The 17,309-nt window shown below is 40.3% G+C and overlaps 1 protein-coding gene across 5 annotated transcripts; it reads right to left on the bottom strand.

Annotated features, from left to right (window-relative positions):
- Window positions 1–325: 325 nt before the first annotated feature.
- NUDT9 (nudix hydrolase 9) lies at window positions 326–17,301 on the bottom strand. 5 transcript variants are annotated; one of them, XM_050946799.1, is made up of 10 exons: window positions 17,196–17,295; window positions 14,821–15,089; window positions 13,369–13,605; window positions 11,502–11,597; window positions 8,865–8,951; window positions 7,168–7,279; window positions 6,549–6,695; window positions 5,800–5,884; window positions 4,469–4,679; window positions 326–3,356 (listed from the first exon to the last, which is right to left on the bottom strand). In XM_050946799.1, exons 2-9 carry the CDS (start codon window positions 14,952–14,954, stop codon window positions 4,504–4,506), a joined length of 1,074 nt encoding a protein of 357 aa, XP_050802756.1. In that variant the 5' UTR covers window positions 14,955–15,089; window positions 17,196–17,295; the 3' UTR covers window positions 326–3,356; window positions 4,469–4,503. The 5 variants fall into 5 exon arrangements, 4 of the variants coding, with proteins under 4 accessions (XP_050802756.1, XP_050802757.1, XP_050802758.1 ...); XM_050946800.1 differs by having other exon boundaries at window positions 14,881–15,089; XM_050946801.1 differs by having other exon boundaries at window positions 15,022–15,089.
- Between the last annotated feature and the right edge of the window lie 8 nt (window positions 17,302–17,309).

Below are 17,309 nucleotides of genomic sequence, written 5' to 3'. Positions count from 1 at the left end.
CTACAGTTAGAACAACATTATGCAAGTGAATTGGAGGGTGGGAGAGCAAGTGGGAGGAGACACTTTAAAATAAATCTCTAACTACAGGCAACTACTCTCAAATACAGAAAAATGAAAGACTACTAGCTTTTTGCCTATATATTGAAACAAATTAGTAGTTCTGTTTTTGTAATGACATTTAAATGATACATGAGGAGACTATCCATAAGAACAAACCAGAAAATTGTTTGTACACAAAACTCCTAGTATTAGTCTTTCCTCTGTCCCTTCCCCCTCCTGGAAATTTAAATCTTTCATACACAACACAGAATGAAAAAGCCACATAAAATGTTCCTGTATTTAATCTGATTTTAACTCAGTGATGCTTGATTAAACATAAATTCAATGACAATGTGACTATGAAATTTCACGGACCAGAAGAATTAATATTTCTTCAATATACAGATCTAAACTTTTACAATATTCAGTAACAAATGTTTCTTTTGAGTCTTAACAGTCAGAGACATATGCACAGTTGCATAACAATTTCTGATTGCAGTTTATCCAACAAGCACATAGATGGCATGTAAGTTGGGTTTTCAGTTTTAAGTCCTTCCTTTTATAACATAGCCACAAGACGACACAATTTGGCTAAAGTAGTTTTACACTTTCCCATAAGCTACTTTCCATAAGTGCCTTTTTCTCATTTCCTGCTCTTGCAACAAATGTATCACTATTTCCTCTTCATTACCAATAATAATTATTTAAAAAAAAGAGAGAGAGTCCACATTCTCTATCTTGGGACTGGTAAAAAGATACAGTGTAAAGTACTGTATAGTCTTTCAAATCAGTTGATCAACATGAAGGTCCATTCTTAGTTGTGATGGTATCAAAGTTAATGGGACTCTATTCCAAAATATTAATCCTGTGTAATGGCAGAAGCAACGAAGGTTATAAAAAACAAACAAAAACAGACCAGTGCTTAAAAATCTGTAAACAATACAGTTTGTTAGGGATATACATTATTTCTTCTCATATTTTAGACTGCAACTATTAAATTAGTCATTTTGCAGACTGGAGTGAACAGGTGGGCAAACTTCACAAACCTCCACAAGTGTCACAAACTAACCACATTCCTAAATCCTCATGTGCTTTCCTGTGGCTCCCAGTCCCTTACAACCAATGACAATTGAGGGATGAGAGTAACTCCTAATGAACATTGAATTATACTATCAGCTCCTTAAAGCTTTACAACATATAACTAACCATCCCTTCCATATGTTTTTGTAGCACAGTGAAGACTGGATAACCACACTTCGCAATTGGCAGGATTTTGTTTTAAGAAAGAGTGAACATTAAGCAAATGGCTTTCAAAACACCAGTCATATTAGGAGACATTGGGAATCTTAAGAAATAGCAGCTTAAACTGTTTGTATGAAGTTAAAGGTGAAGAGTCTTTGGGAGACACACACATAGCAGGTGATGGTAAAAGCTTGTAGGTGTTCCAGTCAATTATGGATTTGGAGAAACTCAATTGCCTTTAATAACATGTACCCATTTTCCTGGGAAGGAGCCAACAATATCATAGTAAGGCTGGGTCCAGGGCGACAAGGTAGGAGCAACGCTAGGAACAAGCAGACACAGGAGCTATTGCAGCCAAGGGCAAATGCTTTGACCAGACTCTTCCCACTAAGGAGGCAGTGTAGCCAATCAGGCAGCCTACGACAGGCTGTGATCATTAGGTTGTCCAGAGACTGGCTCTGCTCCAGGCCCTGACTCCTGACAGGAGAGCACTGAAAAAATGAGCCTTAAATCATTGTCTGACTTGCCTCCATTGACCTCTTGAGGTGAACATGTTTGCCGTATCACTCTCAGATATTATCAGTGAAGTTGAAATAGTAACGAACTGCACGAGAATATAGTAGGCAATGGAATTTTCTATTCATATTGACAATATCCTCCTGCTCATACAATTTGTTGGGGGGGGAGGAGGGGAGGCAAGAAATCCACACAAAAGCCTCAACCACCAAACACAGTCAACAACTCTAATAATACACATTGTGCTGGCATGGACAGCAGCTACACTTTGATACAGTTTGAAGTTTCAGCATTGTTTGATTTTGAAGAGCTTATTTGCAGTTACGTAGCAGACAGTCACAGAAAAGACAAGTGCTATATTAAAGAGGTGCACCTCCTGTAAAACAAGCAAAAAAAAAAAAACGTTATTCTAACTATTCAACACAACAGCCATAAAATGCTGAATTCACTTTTGGGTGTTGCATTATTTTAGAATTTGAAGACAGTGTAAAGCAAGGTCTGTAAGAAAAGGTAAAGAGCTCGACTTATCAAATATAAAGAGGTAGAGTGGCAGGAGACCTACCAACTCTTCATGTGTTGCAGACTATTATTAGAGTAAGTGGACAGAAATAAGGTACACTTAAGCTAAAGCAAGGACAACTCAAGCTAAACACTGGAAGAACATCATACATAAGAACAGCTAAACATCGGAACACACTACTACAGCGGGGGAGAAGGATGCAAGTATTCTTCTTATCAGAAGTGGAGTTTGCCAAGTGAATTTATGGCGGCAGCACTAGCAGCAAAGTTCAGTCCGCTCAAACTACCATTAGGTCTAGTTAGAGGGCAGTCGTCAGTGATATGTGACATTGTCTGTCTTTGGCCACAGCTGCACATGGGATCCTTTGGTTGGCCCCTGACGTGAAGGCGGGCTGCATATTTACCCTGGCCCATTTGAAATTGGTTCAGAAGGACACATGAGCAAGTGTGGCAAATTGAGGCTGGGTACACACATGTTCGGGTCAGTTATAAGAGAATGATTACTGACATCAGCTGCAGACCATTCTTCAAACCACATAGACATCACAGAGAAATATGGACAGAACAAGTGGGCTCACAACAGATGCCTTGACAACAAACATACTGTTGGGTCATCAACGAGGTCTGTGTATATTGGTAGGTTCAGGTTTGCCCTGATCTTCTCAACCATTCGGGCTATAGCATCCACACAATGGATGTGTGGAGGAGTGATGTTGCGTAACACAGGGAACCATGGTACTGGGCTGGTCAAAATGTCTCAGTTATGATGTTCATGGTTGAATGTAGTCGTGTGTCCTATCAGCAGACCACATTCAAAGTCCTTTCTAGAGCTGAATCTCAGTTACTTGCAAGCAGACATTCTTGATATAATTCCACTCCCCAATGTTGGAGCCATCAGGCTGTCCCTGAGAGTAATGCAACTCAACATTGAGAGAGTGTCAGAAACCAAATGCAGCATTATCAGGGTTGGCATTATTAGAGATATTCAATTAGTCAGACACAATACCCAATCAATCGATCAGGGATGGTCTATGGAGTATCTAAAAAAGAAAACAAAGATCAGCTCTACCACAGTGCAAGGGGAAAGATGAGATGACTCATAGAAAAAGTTGCCTGAAGAGTAACCCAAGAGTAAAATTCAGCCCACTAAGTCCTAAAATATAGCCCAGACAGCCATTTTCATGCAAGAACAGCAGGAAGATACAAGCAGATCAGCTGGAGGTTCTTAAGTTGCTGGCAAATTCAACCAAACATTTGTCTCTCTTATCAAGAAAGGAACAAGTATAAGCAAATATTCTGGTTATGTGCACTTATAAATGTCTCTTAGAATAAAATACATGCATACTGGATCCTACCCTTGGCTTCATGGCAAATTAGCAGTTTGACCCTTTGTGTCATAATATTTGGGAAACCTTGTATTAGAGGTTCCACCCAACTCAAATTCATTCTTGGATTTGTTCATGAGTGAATAACATAACAATTCAGTCTAGCAAAATACTCATGATACTCAACATCCGGAGTACTCATTTCTCAGACAAGACTTTTTTATTTGGCCAGTGGTTTCCTAAAGTGAAAGTGAATTCATTTAGTTTCTGGTTTATTATATAACTTTCAAATCACAATTAATAAATCATCACTTCGCTCATCAGACTAAACCTCATGCCTATGTGAAAGCTCTCTCTTCCTGATAGGTATCAGCAAATGCACACAAAGCTAAATTCCAAGCTTACAAATTAGTATAAAAAAAAAAATCAAGACACTTTGCATAGAATTAGATTTCCATAGAATCTGAATGGAAATCACTAAGGAGAAGGCAATGGAGAACAATAGCAACTTTTGTTTTTAGTCGGAGTTCATCACAGTTTGGATACTAGAGTTATGTGAAGAGGAAGTCTTATAGATGCTTTGGTTTAGGCCATGCCTAACTGCAGTCATAAAATATTCTAGCTATTTAACTGGAGCATTTCTATAAGTTGTCTGCCCCTCATGTCTGATGTATTTACCATTATGTTCCACATATAGCATGGATTTCTTACCAAAAGGCAATTAGTGTACCAATTTATTCTTAGTACTAAAGACTAACAAAACTGAAGATACAAAAGATGGCCTCTCTCTCAATAAAGTAACATGTTCTTTTGCTTTTTATACTTACATCAGTTTTCAGTTTATATTTGGATTCCAGAAGCATCATTTACGGCAGCCAGGAACAGGGTCTTCATTCCAGTGTGCTCCCCATTTCTCAGCTACAAGTTTGATGAAGTCACCATGATTCGCATATAGCTTCAGTTTCTCACTGATGTCAACCCATTTCACTTTCCCAGCATCATCTCCTGCTTCCAGAAGCAAGTTATCCATTGTCTCACCTGATTGCCAAACAAAAGATTTAAGACAGTATTTTATCTTTTCTGCCCTCTCACTATCCTATATGCTCCATTATGCTCTGCTGCAGGAGGTCTGTTCATGCCAGTTTCACTCCAACTACTGCCACAAAAATACCAGTCAGGTTTTTAAACAGTAGCTAGGACATTAAGCATATTCTTCCTCTGTGTTACAATTACCTCTCACACTTACATGCATAACTGACATTATACTGTCTAGCTGGAAACAGAATAGATAGCCTAAATCCTTGTGGCACCATTATTGTAGTTTCACAAGTGCCATGCCCAGCTAGTAAAATTAATGCGATTACATGCCCTGTCTCCCTGCTAAAATAAGTTTTAGGTTCAATCGATCTCTGCTCTCCTCTGACCCTACTGCTCCAGTTTTTCACACCCTTTATATAGCTGATGGTTGGAAACTTTCCATCACACGTGTCATTCACCAGAAGGTAAACCAGATTCTGATACTATTATTTCAGTAGGGTACCTGAAAATACCCATGCTATAATGAAGAGTGAAGACAACAATAATTGGTGTATTTATACGGCTTCACCAAAAAACAATGCCTCTAAACAAGCAACAAGTCTTTTGCATTCTCTAGTTACTGGAACAGTTCTGAAAAATTGAAATCCCTCTTCCCAAATTTCATGATGGGACAGAAGATTAAACCAAATTTAAAGAGATACTGTAGCAAGAACAAGGCTTAGCTAAAAGGTCTGGTCTCTATCCAATAAGTCATACTAAATATATATATTTTAAAAATTAAGTTAAATTTTCATTACTTTTCCAATATGTTTGGATTGAAATAGATATCCTCCCAAAGCACCTATTTTTCTTAATATAATTTAGCCAACTAACCTTTGTGAATATTTATTGGAAGAGGCTGAGCTGGAGAAGAAAGGTTACTGTGTGCCATGGGTGAACCCCTCTAGGAGGAAAAAAAAAAAAAACCTCACCCGCTGACTTTTGTTCCATAGATTAACACCTAATTTTCACACTTGACAATAGTTGAGTAACCTGTAGCACCTTTCTGTCATCTTCCCCCTAGTTTCTAATAGCATATTCAAGGGAGCAACTGCTAAAAGGTAAACATGTGGATACTCACCAGGTTCGTCATGGTAGTTCACGGCTTCTGTCTCTATCCAGGCATTGTCTGTATTACGAGGATCATCAACATATCCCTTATACACCTAAGCAGAAGACAGACAGCCGAAGCTGAGGACCACAACATTATATGAGATGAGGCAGACTCTTAAAAGGCCTCACCGTTGGTTAAGGAACGACTGTAAATTGTACTAGTTTACAATGCTCTGGAGGAGTACATGATCTGCTCCCCCAAATAAGTCAGCACATTCAAAAGCTCTTCCTGTTAAATTTGCAAGCAACTATCTTTGTGCTTTTTCCCATGCTGCCCCTCAGACATGGGAGGAGCTCCTTATAACATTTAAAGCCACTTCATTGTTTTACTTCAAAACCCTCCTTAAAACACTCCTTTCCCATAATGCTGACAAAAAAACTTGACAGTTACACAGCTGGTGTGCCGAGACCAGATAAGCAGGGCTCTATCCAGTTCTCTCTCATGCTACGATTCTACACCCAAACGTGCACCTGACTGTTACCAAAGCAAAGTTCCCTGCTAGGAAACCACATATTAAAGTTCAGAAATCCTCAGTTGTAAGGATATTTCCAAGACAGGAAGGACACAAGTAGAATCCACTCCCACAGTACAGCACTGTGGCGCCATGGATGAAACCATTCTGCTACTGTTTTTCTTCAGTCCCCTATAAATTCTATTGATGTTTGAGTATGTTTTTTAATAGCATACAGGATCATCATAGAAGGAAAAAGGTTTACCACAAAATGTTCCTGGTTGAAGAGTCTGTTCATTTGCTTCTCCATCTCTTCCTTCTCTGCTCTGGATTTCTGTAAGGAGTTTAAGGCCTCCTCCATAAATTCTCGTTTCAGTGTGGCACTAATCTTCTCTCCTGGATCTACCATACCCTAAACAAAAACAGAAAACACAAAAACACCCAATACTGATATCCTTCTTAGACCCTGTCTGCTCTCATTATTCCACCTGCTCTCTATTCCGTATGTTCTACTGCTCTGTGTTAGCCTGTAACACATTCAAGGAGCTATAATGCACTTATAAAGAGTTATGGACACCAACAGTAATCAACAATAATAAAAGAAGTGTGACATCTGTAAATAACTGAAACCATAAAGAATAGTCCTAGTTAGATGCAAATACTATCTTGTACCATAGCAATAAAAAGAAAAACATAAGTTTAATGGCTTCTTGGTAAAACAATATTTCAGGTTTTCCTTGATGCTTTCTAAAGTGCCCTCACTTGCCTCACAAGAGGAAGTCATTCAGAGGATTTGCACACTAGCTGTCAAATCAATATCAATTACATTTTCATAGTCTTACTAGACAGTAATTATAACGTCTGCTTCATGCTTTGGTTCTTACCCCTGGGATGGCCCATTCCCCACAGTCTTTCCTCTTGATTGCCACAAACTGTAAAATGTTCTTGCCAGAGATTGGGTGAGCTATTTTATTGCCACTGCTATCTCTCTTCCACCTGCAGGGAATGACAAACAAGGAAAATTATTTTCCATTCTTTGGAATTAATCAAGGTCATCAAGTGAATGAGACTGTTTCTGCCCCTGCATTATTTGCTCTTGAGACTGGAAGGTGTGGTGTAGTGAATGAGGCCGCGGACTATAAAACAGAACAGATCGTCTTGTAATAAGGCAGCTGAAAGCTGCACTAGAGAATTGGATTAAATCCATGCCTTTTCCAGAGTTCCTAGGAGATACTGGGCAAGTCACTTAAAAAACTTTTCACACAAATTGTGCATTCTTTATTTTCTAGGTGCCCATTTTTAGTTACCTGAGGCAAGAGTGCTTTGTGATCACAACTGCAGCTGAAGTCAACGGGAACTGTGGTTGCTCAGACACTCTGGAATTAAGAAAGCATGGTCTGGAGCAATGAGTAAAGGCTTGGGAGCTAGCTACTGCTCACCGGGGAGTTCTAATCCTGGCTCTTCCACTGATTCACTGTGTTTCCTGAAAAGTTTCCATGTCCTTATTTTAGTTTCCTCATCTGTGAAACGAGGATAAAAATGCTCTCTTATCTCCATGTGCAGGTCAATGTTTCTGAAGTATTCAGATATTAGGGTTATACTATGGTGATGAGCAGCATAAAAAGCCCATGAAGAAAGTAATAATTTTGTACTTAGAGCCGGGTTTAGATGGTATGAAATAAATAAGCTGCAGGGCCACATATTGTATCATGACCATAAAAAGAAATATTGGATCTGTTGCCTCATTTCCTGAGCACTACTCATCCTGTAAATTGGATGGGGCAATGGTGTGATGGAAAAAAGATGGTATATGATCATTTTCTTAAAGACTATCACAATGTATATGCCCAACGAGGACAAATTAAGGTTGCACAGACAACCATAATTCTGACATCTAACTTTTGAGTGCTTGACTTTGCCACCTAACAATCTTCAATGTGTTTTTGTATGCAATATTATATATATTAAATTTGAATGCAATAGTATCATAAAATTGCTATGTATTTTGACCTGAATAGGAGAGAGGACCTCCTCAGATAAGGCATTAAAATCAGACAGCGTCTCAAACAGTACAGTGACGATGATACACTTCTCACGATGAATTTCAGTTACTACCAGTTGTGAATTTCAAACCTACAATCTTTAAAAAAGGATAACTAGTAATTTTACACAGGGCACTGGAAAGGCCCGTTGGCATATGATGATGATGATGATGATAATCATGCAAGGTATCCTGCAACACCATTACGCTTTCAGATGTTTTTACAATATGTCAACTTGTTAATACTTTCCTACAATGGTTTACCAGTTGCATTATTCCTCTTTTTTTTATTTTTAAACCAGCTTACCCAGTTTAAGTGATCGTCTATTCTGACTGATGACTTCCCATTCACCTCTCCAAAGATGAAAATAAAGCATTTGCCTAATATTTCATTAAACTAATTGTACATAGGTAACATCCATGTAATAGATAAATGTATCAAAATTTTTCATATACAGGTACCTGACATGTACACATGAATGCAAGTTCTACATTTTTCCATTCCTCTGGCATATCATCCTCTGATCCTGTCTACCTTACCTAGTTATTATAGGATCTGCAGCATGGTTTGGTCCCCAGCGCCCTAATAATCCTCGACCCACCAACCCCGTCCTGCCAGATGGATTTCTGAAAAAGAAGGTGGTACATATGAAATCCCCCATACGTACAAATATTCTGGGAAGCCAGCTTCAGTCAAATAATAAGGAACTACAGAAGAAGGAAAGAGGAATAACCATGTATATTTGGTCAACTTCTTAGTGTTGACGTGTACCTCATTCCCTCTTTCTCAAGGTTTGGACAGAAAATATTAAACATTTCAGTGAGATCAAGCTCCATTACATTTCCTAAATTTGACAATATGATACAAAAGTAAAAAACACAAAACTTTGCTTTGTAAACTCCTATAATACTGTATTTTAAATTATGGTAAGAGATCCTGGAACTTTGGAGGGACATTCTTTGGTTTGTTCTTTTACCTTGGGATCTAAATAACCAAACGCAGGAAAAAATGAAATGGTGTCAAAGAATTAAAGTAGTCTCACCTCCAGATCATGACTACAACTCTCCTGAGGGTTCTAAATTGTTCCTACTCCAAGATAAAAGGTGAGGAGGACAGAGCACATAGCTGCACCATCCCAGGAGCAGTCTAGGGAAGGAAGTGGTTTGCAAGAGCAGTTCTACATGCCAAGGTATGGGGGTCAAGGTCTCAACCCCATTCTGCTTGGGAAGTGGGCGGGGGGGGGGGAGGAAGGGGAAGAGTAGCAGCCCTTCACAGTCTTCTCTAGCCTCACACATGGGCTGGGTATGTGGATAGTCCATATAGAAGAGTAAGGAGACACTGTATACTAGCAGGTGGGGGAAGGTCACAATCTTGTCCTCAGCTTGCTAGTCAGCTTTCCAATTTCATCTCTGATGTGTGAAACACAAGAATGGAGATCTGTTATAAATACTAATCTATAGAGAATGAACAGTTTAAATAGAGTGTGCTAGTTTCACCTCTGCTGCAGAGAGTACAAACTGTACCTTCCTGTGTCAATGAGAACTGCTGCATCCAGACAGAGAGGTGGTGTTTCCTTAGAAGTTGTGCCAGCAGAAGCTAAAGCAGATGCAACATATCCTACAGCACATTCTCCCACACCCAACACATCCCATCTTGGGAGCTGTGCTAGCTACAGGCCCACCACTACATTGCTCCTTTACAGTCCTCTTCTAAGCAAACCTTCTGGTGTGGGACTTTGCACCAGTGAAGTCAGCATAGACAATGTGCTGTTCTGGTCTAGTATGTAACACATGCTAAATCAGATATAAAACATATTAAAAACACACCTTCTCAAATGACATTTGTGAGGAGTTCCCCTCAGGGTGCCACCTGGAACTGGGGTACCACTGAGCCCTCTGACCCACCAGCTTGGGCTCCCTCACACACTGTGATGTTGTGACAAGCTGCAGACATGCTCCCGGTCCCACACTTCCACCAGCACACACCCTAGAGACACACCCAGCTGGTTACATGCAGGCTCTCTGCCTAGCCACTGCACGAAACAACAACAATAGAAAGGCTACAGCCAAGGTAACTCTCAGCAACCCAAGCACGTACCCCCTCTGGAGCATAAACCCAAAATTATATTGCCTTGAGCTGCACAGGGAACTGTGCAGAGTAAGCTCATAGAATTTGCCCCACCTCCCCTCCATGTGGAGAGGAATATGCAACAGCCTTTGCCCCTTGGGCTACAATTTCCCATGCGCTTCACTCCAACTCACTGGTTTAGATAAAGCAAAAACAAGTTCATTAACTGAAGACAGATTTTAAGTGATTATAAGTCATAGCAAACAGATTAAAGCAAATTACCTAGTAAATAAACAAAAACACGAACTAAGTCTAAGATACTAGAAAATTAGGACATGAATTGGAAAATTCTCACCCTGGCTGATGATACAAGCAGGCTGCACATTCTTAAGGGACAAGTTGCACTTGCCTTACAGCTTGGAATCCCCAGGTCTTTCACATATAGGCTAGAAATTCCTTTAGCCTGGGTCCAGCACTTCCCCCAGTCTAGTCTTTGTTCCTCAAGTGTTTCCGGGAGTCATCTTGTGTGGGAAGTGAAGAACCCCAGATGATGTCACTCCCTGCCTTATATAGCTTTAGCTATGGCAGGAACCCTTTGTTTCAAAACCTGGTTCCCAGATTGGTTTGTGGAAAAATATCGACATCTCAAGATGGAATCCAGAATTATGTGGCTTGGGTCACATGTTCTTGTAAAGTCATAGCAGCTGTTACTTACAGGCTGTCTGGAGTGTTCTCAAGACGGCTCACCAGGTGGGAGATAAGCTTCTCCTAAGGCCTATTGTTTTCTCTAATGGCTCATAGCTGGTTGGGAAGGGCCTATTCAGGGCAATCTAGATTGAAAGCATCTTGTCTAGTGGGCATTACACAGGTGTAACTACATTTGAAATACTGATCAGCCAATATTCATAACTTCAGCTACAACAAAAATACATGCATACAAATAGGTTAATCATATTCAGCAAATCAGAACTTTTTCAATGACATCTCACATGACTTATCTTGTACAAAATGCACCATAATTATGTCATAATCATAATAATATTACTATGACAAATTGGGGTGCACTGTCACAACATTGTCATAGAAGATTAAGAAACAAGAATACCTACCTGGGCCTCCCATTTTCAACCTCATACAAGCCACTCAGACTCCTCCTCTCCACTTGTCCATCCTTCTCATTGAATTTGGGAGAAAAGTTTTTGGCACTGTTTTAGGGAAGAGTAGTATAGAGTAAGTTACTAAATAACCAACAGCTGTTAATTATAAAGGCTATAATGCCATCCAAAGGATCTGCAACACCAAAGGTCTCAGGGATAGCACTTGGTTCACCAAAATGTCTAAAACTGAATTGCAGCCTTGTTTTTCTAAGCTTTTCTCCTGCCCCCACTAAAATGTCAGTATTTACAAATCGCAGAATCTCTTGATACTTCTAAAAGGTGATATACGGATTCGACATTTTAAGTTTCTAAAATATGCGCTTTTTGGGACGATACTTTCCATTACTGATTCTGGCCCAAAAGTGCGTGTTTGTTTTAAAGTTTGAACAAAATCCCTTTGTCCACTTTTGAATTTGGCAAACATTTATTTTCCCTCATTTTATACATTTTTAACCAATTTTTTTTTTTGAGCCAGGTCTATAGGACAAAAAGAGCCAAATTTTGAAACTTGACACAGATACAATCCCTGAGGAGACATTTGATTGGTTGTGATTTATCAACGTTATGAGCATATGAAAAATACATACTAAACACTTTTCCAATTAAGTTATTGACCTTCTGTAGGAGTTTGCATTTAATTCCTATGAGTGCCTTTGAAAAATCACCCCAGGAGTCTATCGAGGGGCATGCACAGACAAACATCTAGAATGTGCATATTTCAAAAGGTTTTTTCAATCAAATATTCATAACCTTATAACCACTGACCCAATTTTCTTCAAATCTGGCTTGCTTCGAAGATTGCACTGACACCTAACATCTGGATCAGCACTTTTAAGAATTATGAACATTTAGAGGGAGACTATACCCCAGTGCTATGGCTACTTCGTGCTAGCACGATATAGTCATTTCTACCTTAAGTCTTTCAAGGGCCCCTGATATTAGATGCTATGCAAATAATAAGTAATAAATGTGATCAAATATTAATGCAAAGTCAGGAAACATGAAAATTAAGATTGAAACACTAACTTTATTTTGCCCCTTTTGTGCACGTGTTTGCATACAGTTTAAATACAGGATTACAAGGTATCTTAGACACATACGTATCTAGTGTTTTAAAATATGTAGATTGCATTCTTTAAGAAATGGTATCTGATTACATTGGACTGGATTGGTATACACATGTACAAGCAAGCAGAGTTAAAGCTGGGCACTCAACCTTAACTTCTGCATTTCTTGAATCCAAGTGGTCAGTTCTAGAATTCTAACATTGTATTATTACTGTGTGTTTGAATTTCATATACCAACACAAACAAATGGAAATGTACATATTATTAAACACTTTCTCTACCTCCATATAGCTGCTAGAGCAGCATTCTAGCCGTGATGTCAATAATGTCTGAAAGGACAGTGTAGCATGACTGAGATTGTCCTCATCTTTATCCCATGCAGAAGGGAAACTCTCTCATCATGTTACTAACCCCTTTCACTGCCATAGAAATGGGCATGTGTTACAGAACTAGCTTCATTTGAATACCCGTCTGTGCCTGGTATACCCATTCATCCTAGAAGAAAATTACTACCTATTCCATAGTCACAGGTGCAGAGCAGTAGAAGATGCGTAGCCAGCTTTATTAAGTCCTTCACTTTCACAAGTACCAGGTGCACATGTAATTTTTGGAAAGATATTTAATGCAGAAGTAGATTAAACTTCTCTCTGTCAGATGTATTCAAAACAAATTCCTTCCTTTCTCTACACTGGGTAGCAGAACCACATTCATCTAGAAGAACCCCCAATTTATTTTGGCCAGACACTGCTTACCTGATCTGTGGATCTGCCCACGTGGGTCCAGCCAAGACAGAGGCTGCAGTGTATTCCACAGGCTTGTAATCCTCCCACTCAACTTGCCAGCTCACTTTATCAGTAGGTACTTTGCTGCGCTCAACCTTTGACCCTGGATATGGGGACGTGTGGGCTTTGTTGTGGACATTTTCATTTGGATTGTAACAGCTCAGCATGCTGACAGGGTAAAAATTAAACCAATGAACTGGAACTGAGCTATTGAGGGGGGAAAAAGAGCAAGTGTTACACTCCTGAAAAAATATTAATGAAGTTATTTAATTCCAAGTTTTACTACTCCAGATTGCAAAGAGAGAAAAAAAAAAGACATAGTATTAAAATTTTTAAATAAGTAGTAACATATTAAGCCTAAAAATATACACCCAGTCCCATCTGCCAAGTGATTTATCTGTAGCTGAGTAAACCACAGAAATTTCTTCCTCTGATCTATCTACTCACAGGCTCTGAATACTGGATACCTTTTCAGCCCTAGCCGAGCAAGGCACTTTTACTAAAACCAAAGAACCTCAAAAAATCAGATGGTATGAGCAAAACTGCAGCATAATTCTTCAGTAGATTATAACAATTTATCATATGCCCAAAAATACTTTTTGGAATAAGGAAGTGGTGACATTCCAAAATTACAGCATAGTTCAGCTCATCAGAATTACATTGTAGTAGTATTACATAAGTATTATGAATACACACATCAGGAATTGTCACATTGGATTTTTACATGTTTATAAATAAAATAAAAAGAATCAAATGAATAAATAGGCAATAATATTGCCCCATTCCTCAACTAGACTCACAACCTTTCCATCTGAGATCTCTTTCCCTAGCCATATTTCCCATTATTTGGTAAAATTAATTCCTCTCTACAAGAATGAAAAAATTAATACATAAGACTGTCATGACTTTCAGTAAAATTATATAAGCCCAAAACTGTAAACATATGCAAGTGAGAAACTAGTCTCCAATGTTAACTATTTGTGACAAACTTACATATTTGCATACATGTTTGCAGGATTAAAATCATCTGCTGCTTTTTGGAATTTTACCAAAACTATGTACCATACTAAGGGCCAAACTCACTCACTGGATATGCATGTGCAACTCACATATTTGCAACTCTGAGTTCAACAGATCTGATAGCGGAATTTTGATTTTAATATCTGAAATACACTTTTGATGGAATGGCAGTATAACAGGGGTAAATAAGTAAATAACAGGGGTAAATAAGCCCTGATGATGCCAAAACATACATAACTTTACATGAATAGTCCCATAAGAAACTTCAGTGGGACTACTCATATATGCAAAGTTAAGCACTCTCATACATATTTGCAGGATCAAGGCCTTAGACCTCTACCTTGCTTTATCGTTTATGAGAAATAGCAGGGTTATGTCACTGTTGTGTTATAATATAAATACCTGTAGGCCAGCTCTCTGAATGGATGGAGGAGGGGGTGGGGGAGTCGGCAGCTAGGGTACCGGACAGCAACAGCAGACAGAGTTGCAGTGACAGACACCACAGTAACAGTCCGGGCCAGACACCACCTTGCCATCACATGCAGGATGCTCACAGGAAACTATGCCTTCCCAAAACACAGTGCCCAACAGCCATTCAGTGACCTGGACTGTCAGGAGATGAAGTAGGAAACATTTGATTGCAGGATGTGTCGTCTTGTCTGCCTCACTCCCTATAAGAAATAACCATATTAATTTATTCTGTAACTTAAATTGAATTCCTTGGGGGGGGGGGGTTTAATCCTAAATGCAGAAACAGTAAACCAGATTGTACCCTTAGATATTCCAGTTTCGCAGAAGTGCAACTCTGCTGATTTCAGTGAAGTCACACTAGATTTAGACAAATGGCCCAACTATTTTAAAACTACATTTTAAATCTTCTATTTAAACAAACAGAATTGTGCTAACAAACTATCAGGTGGCTGCTCATTATTTAATGATCAAGTGCCTTATTTTACTCCTTTCCACAGCTAAATCTCCTTGAAAACACATGCAGAACGTTTAATTGAAGACTAAGCTTTAATTATTGTTTTATCTAATTGGAATGAGTTACATGTCCTAATGCTGCAATGATTGACACATGTGCTTAAATTTAACCATGCATTACTTACATGAAAAAAGTACATGCATGAAGTATTTGCAAGATCAGGGCGATAGCGCTGTGTGCCCTGTCATTGCTGGCTAAAGCTTGGAAAGAACTGCCTTGGGTAATCATTTATTTCTGTGCAAAGTGGGTATAAAATATGACTATTCTGATCTGGTAATATTTTACACATATTATGTATGTGTATACATGACTATGCAAAGTCTAAGACAGTGGAGAATCAGGTCCAAGGGTCTGTCTGTACTTCACCAATGTGACTGAGGTTTTATTTAGCTCAAGGGGCACATATTTTTACAGGTGAAGGACCACAATTCTAGTCCCTGCTGTGCAGGTCTGTTAGGATTATCTAGTATTTATTTTTATAGTAGTGCCTTAACTGCAAAGTGGCTCCTGACTGGTGTTTCCACTACACTGCAAAACCATAATATTAATAGATGGGACACTAGAAAGAAAACCTGTTGTTTTTGAGTTGCAGATCATTAAGAATTAACATGAACAGGGCCACTATGCACAAGCTTTATAGTTAAGGTTAAAACTAGGGTTCCATTCTGAACACTAAGTTAACCCCCATTATAAGTATCCAAAGGAAAAGTGGTGGGGATGTTTTGGTTTTGTTTGTTTTTTTAAGATTACTTCAGGGTATAAGCTAGAAATTTTTGGTAGGTTTCAAAACACCTCAACCTGCCGTTAAGGATGTCTTTTTTTTTTTCCACTAAAGAAAGAAGGCAGAGTTTAAGTTGTTTTTTTGGCACACGTAAACTATCACATTGTGTATGTTTATCTGAGAGCCCGTATGACCTGCAAGTGTTTCCTTTAAATCGCTTATTTTGAAAGTCTTAACAACTTCACAGTCACCCAGGAACCTGGCAGCTGTCACTATTTGGTAACCTCCTGTGGCCGCTTGGAATCCAGACGCAGCGGGGACACAACTCGCATGCTCTTGCTCTAAAACAGCAGGACCCCATCCCTAGAGCTAGGTTCCCTGCCACCAATTCAGAAGCCATCCATCAAAGGGCAGTGGCGCCAGCCAATTCCTTACAAGCCACTGGGGGCAAGGAGGGGAGCGTTACAGAACCCCACAGGCTGACACACGCAAGAGCCTCGAGAGGCCAGGACTCGCTCGGGTTTACACCTAGCCTGTGCCATTATCGAGTCTGCCCTGCAGTAACGCCTAGGGCGGAGCGCCCGGTAACACACCCGCCCCTGACCGCCAGTGACTGGGAGCCCACCGCGGCCCCGCTACATTCCTCGCGCGGCCACGGCCCAGCCTGCTCGACACGGACCCGGGAACGTGTGGGGCGGCTGCTGCTGCTGCTGCTAGTCCCCAGGGCCGCCCGCACCAGGGGCCCAGCGCGCGCTGCCGCCTCCCCCAGGGGATGGGCGCAGGCCAAGAAGCGAAGGCGGGAATCACCTCGCTCCCCGGCTGACTCCTCCTGCTCGCCCGCCCCCAAGCGGCCTCTGTCCGGGCCGGGAGGGCCTCTTACCACCTGGCTAGGCTGGCTGCCTCCTTCCGTCCCGCCCCCAGGTTCAGCGGTGGGAGACGCTACTAGCCTGGACCATCCCCTCGCGCTGAAATTCCACTAGCGATAGGGCAATGCCCGCGTCAATCAGGTCTCATTCTGGCAGCTGATTGGGCCACGCCAGCTGCCATGGCCACGAGAAAAGCGTCGCTCACCAGCTTCGCTCTGGCTGGAGAACAGCCCCACATCCGGAAGCGGGCGGGTAAAAGTCAAATGCTTTGCTCCTGACCTTCGCGCTTCCCGTAGCGCTTCTTCCCAGCGCTCACGTC

This window comes from Gopherus flavomarginatus, chromosome 3 (genome assembly GCF_025201925.1).
Source record: "Gopherus flavomarginatus isolate rGopFla2 chromosome 3, rGopFla2.mat.asm, whole genome shotgun sequence".
In the NCBI taxonomy this organism is placed as follows: domain Eukaryota; kingdom Metazoa; phylum Chordata; order Testudines; family Testudinidae; genus Gopherus; species Gopherus flavomarginatus.
Note: the sequence above shows the minus strand (reverse complement) of the source record. Positions and strands in the feature narration are given on the sequence as shown.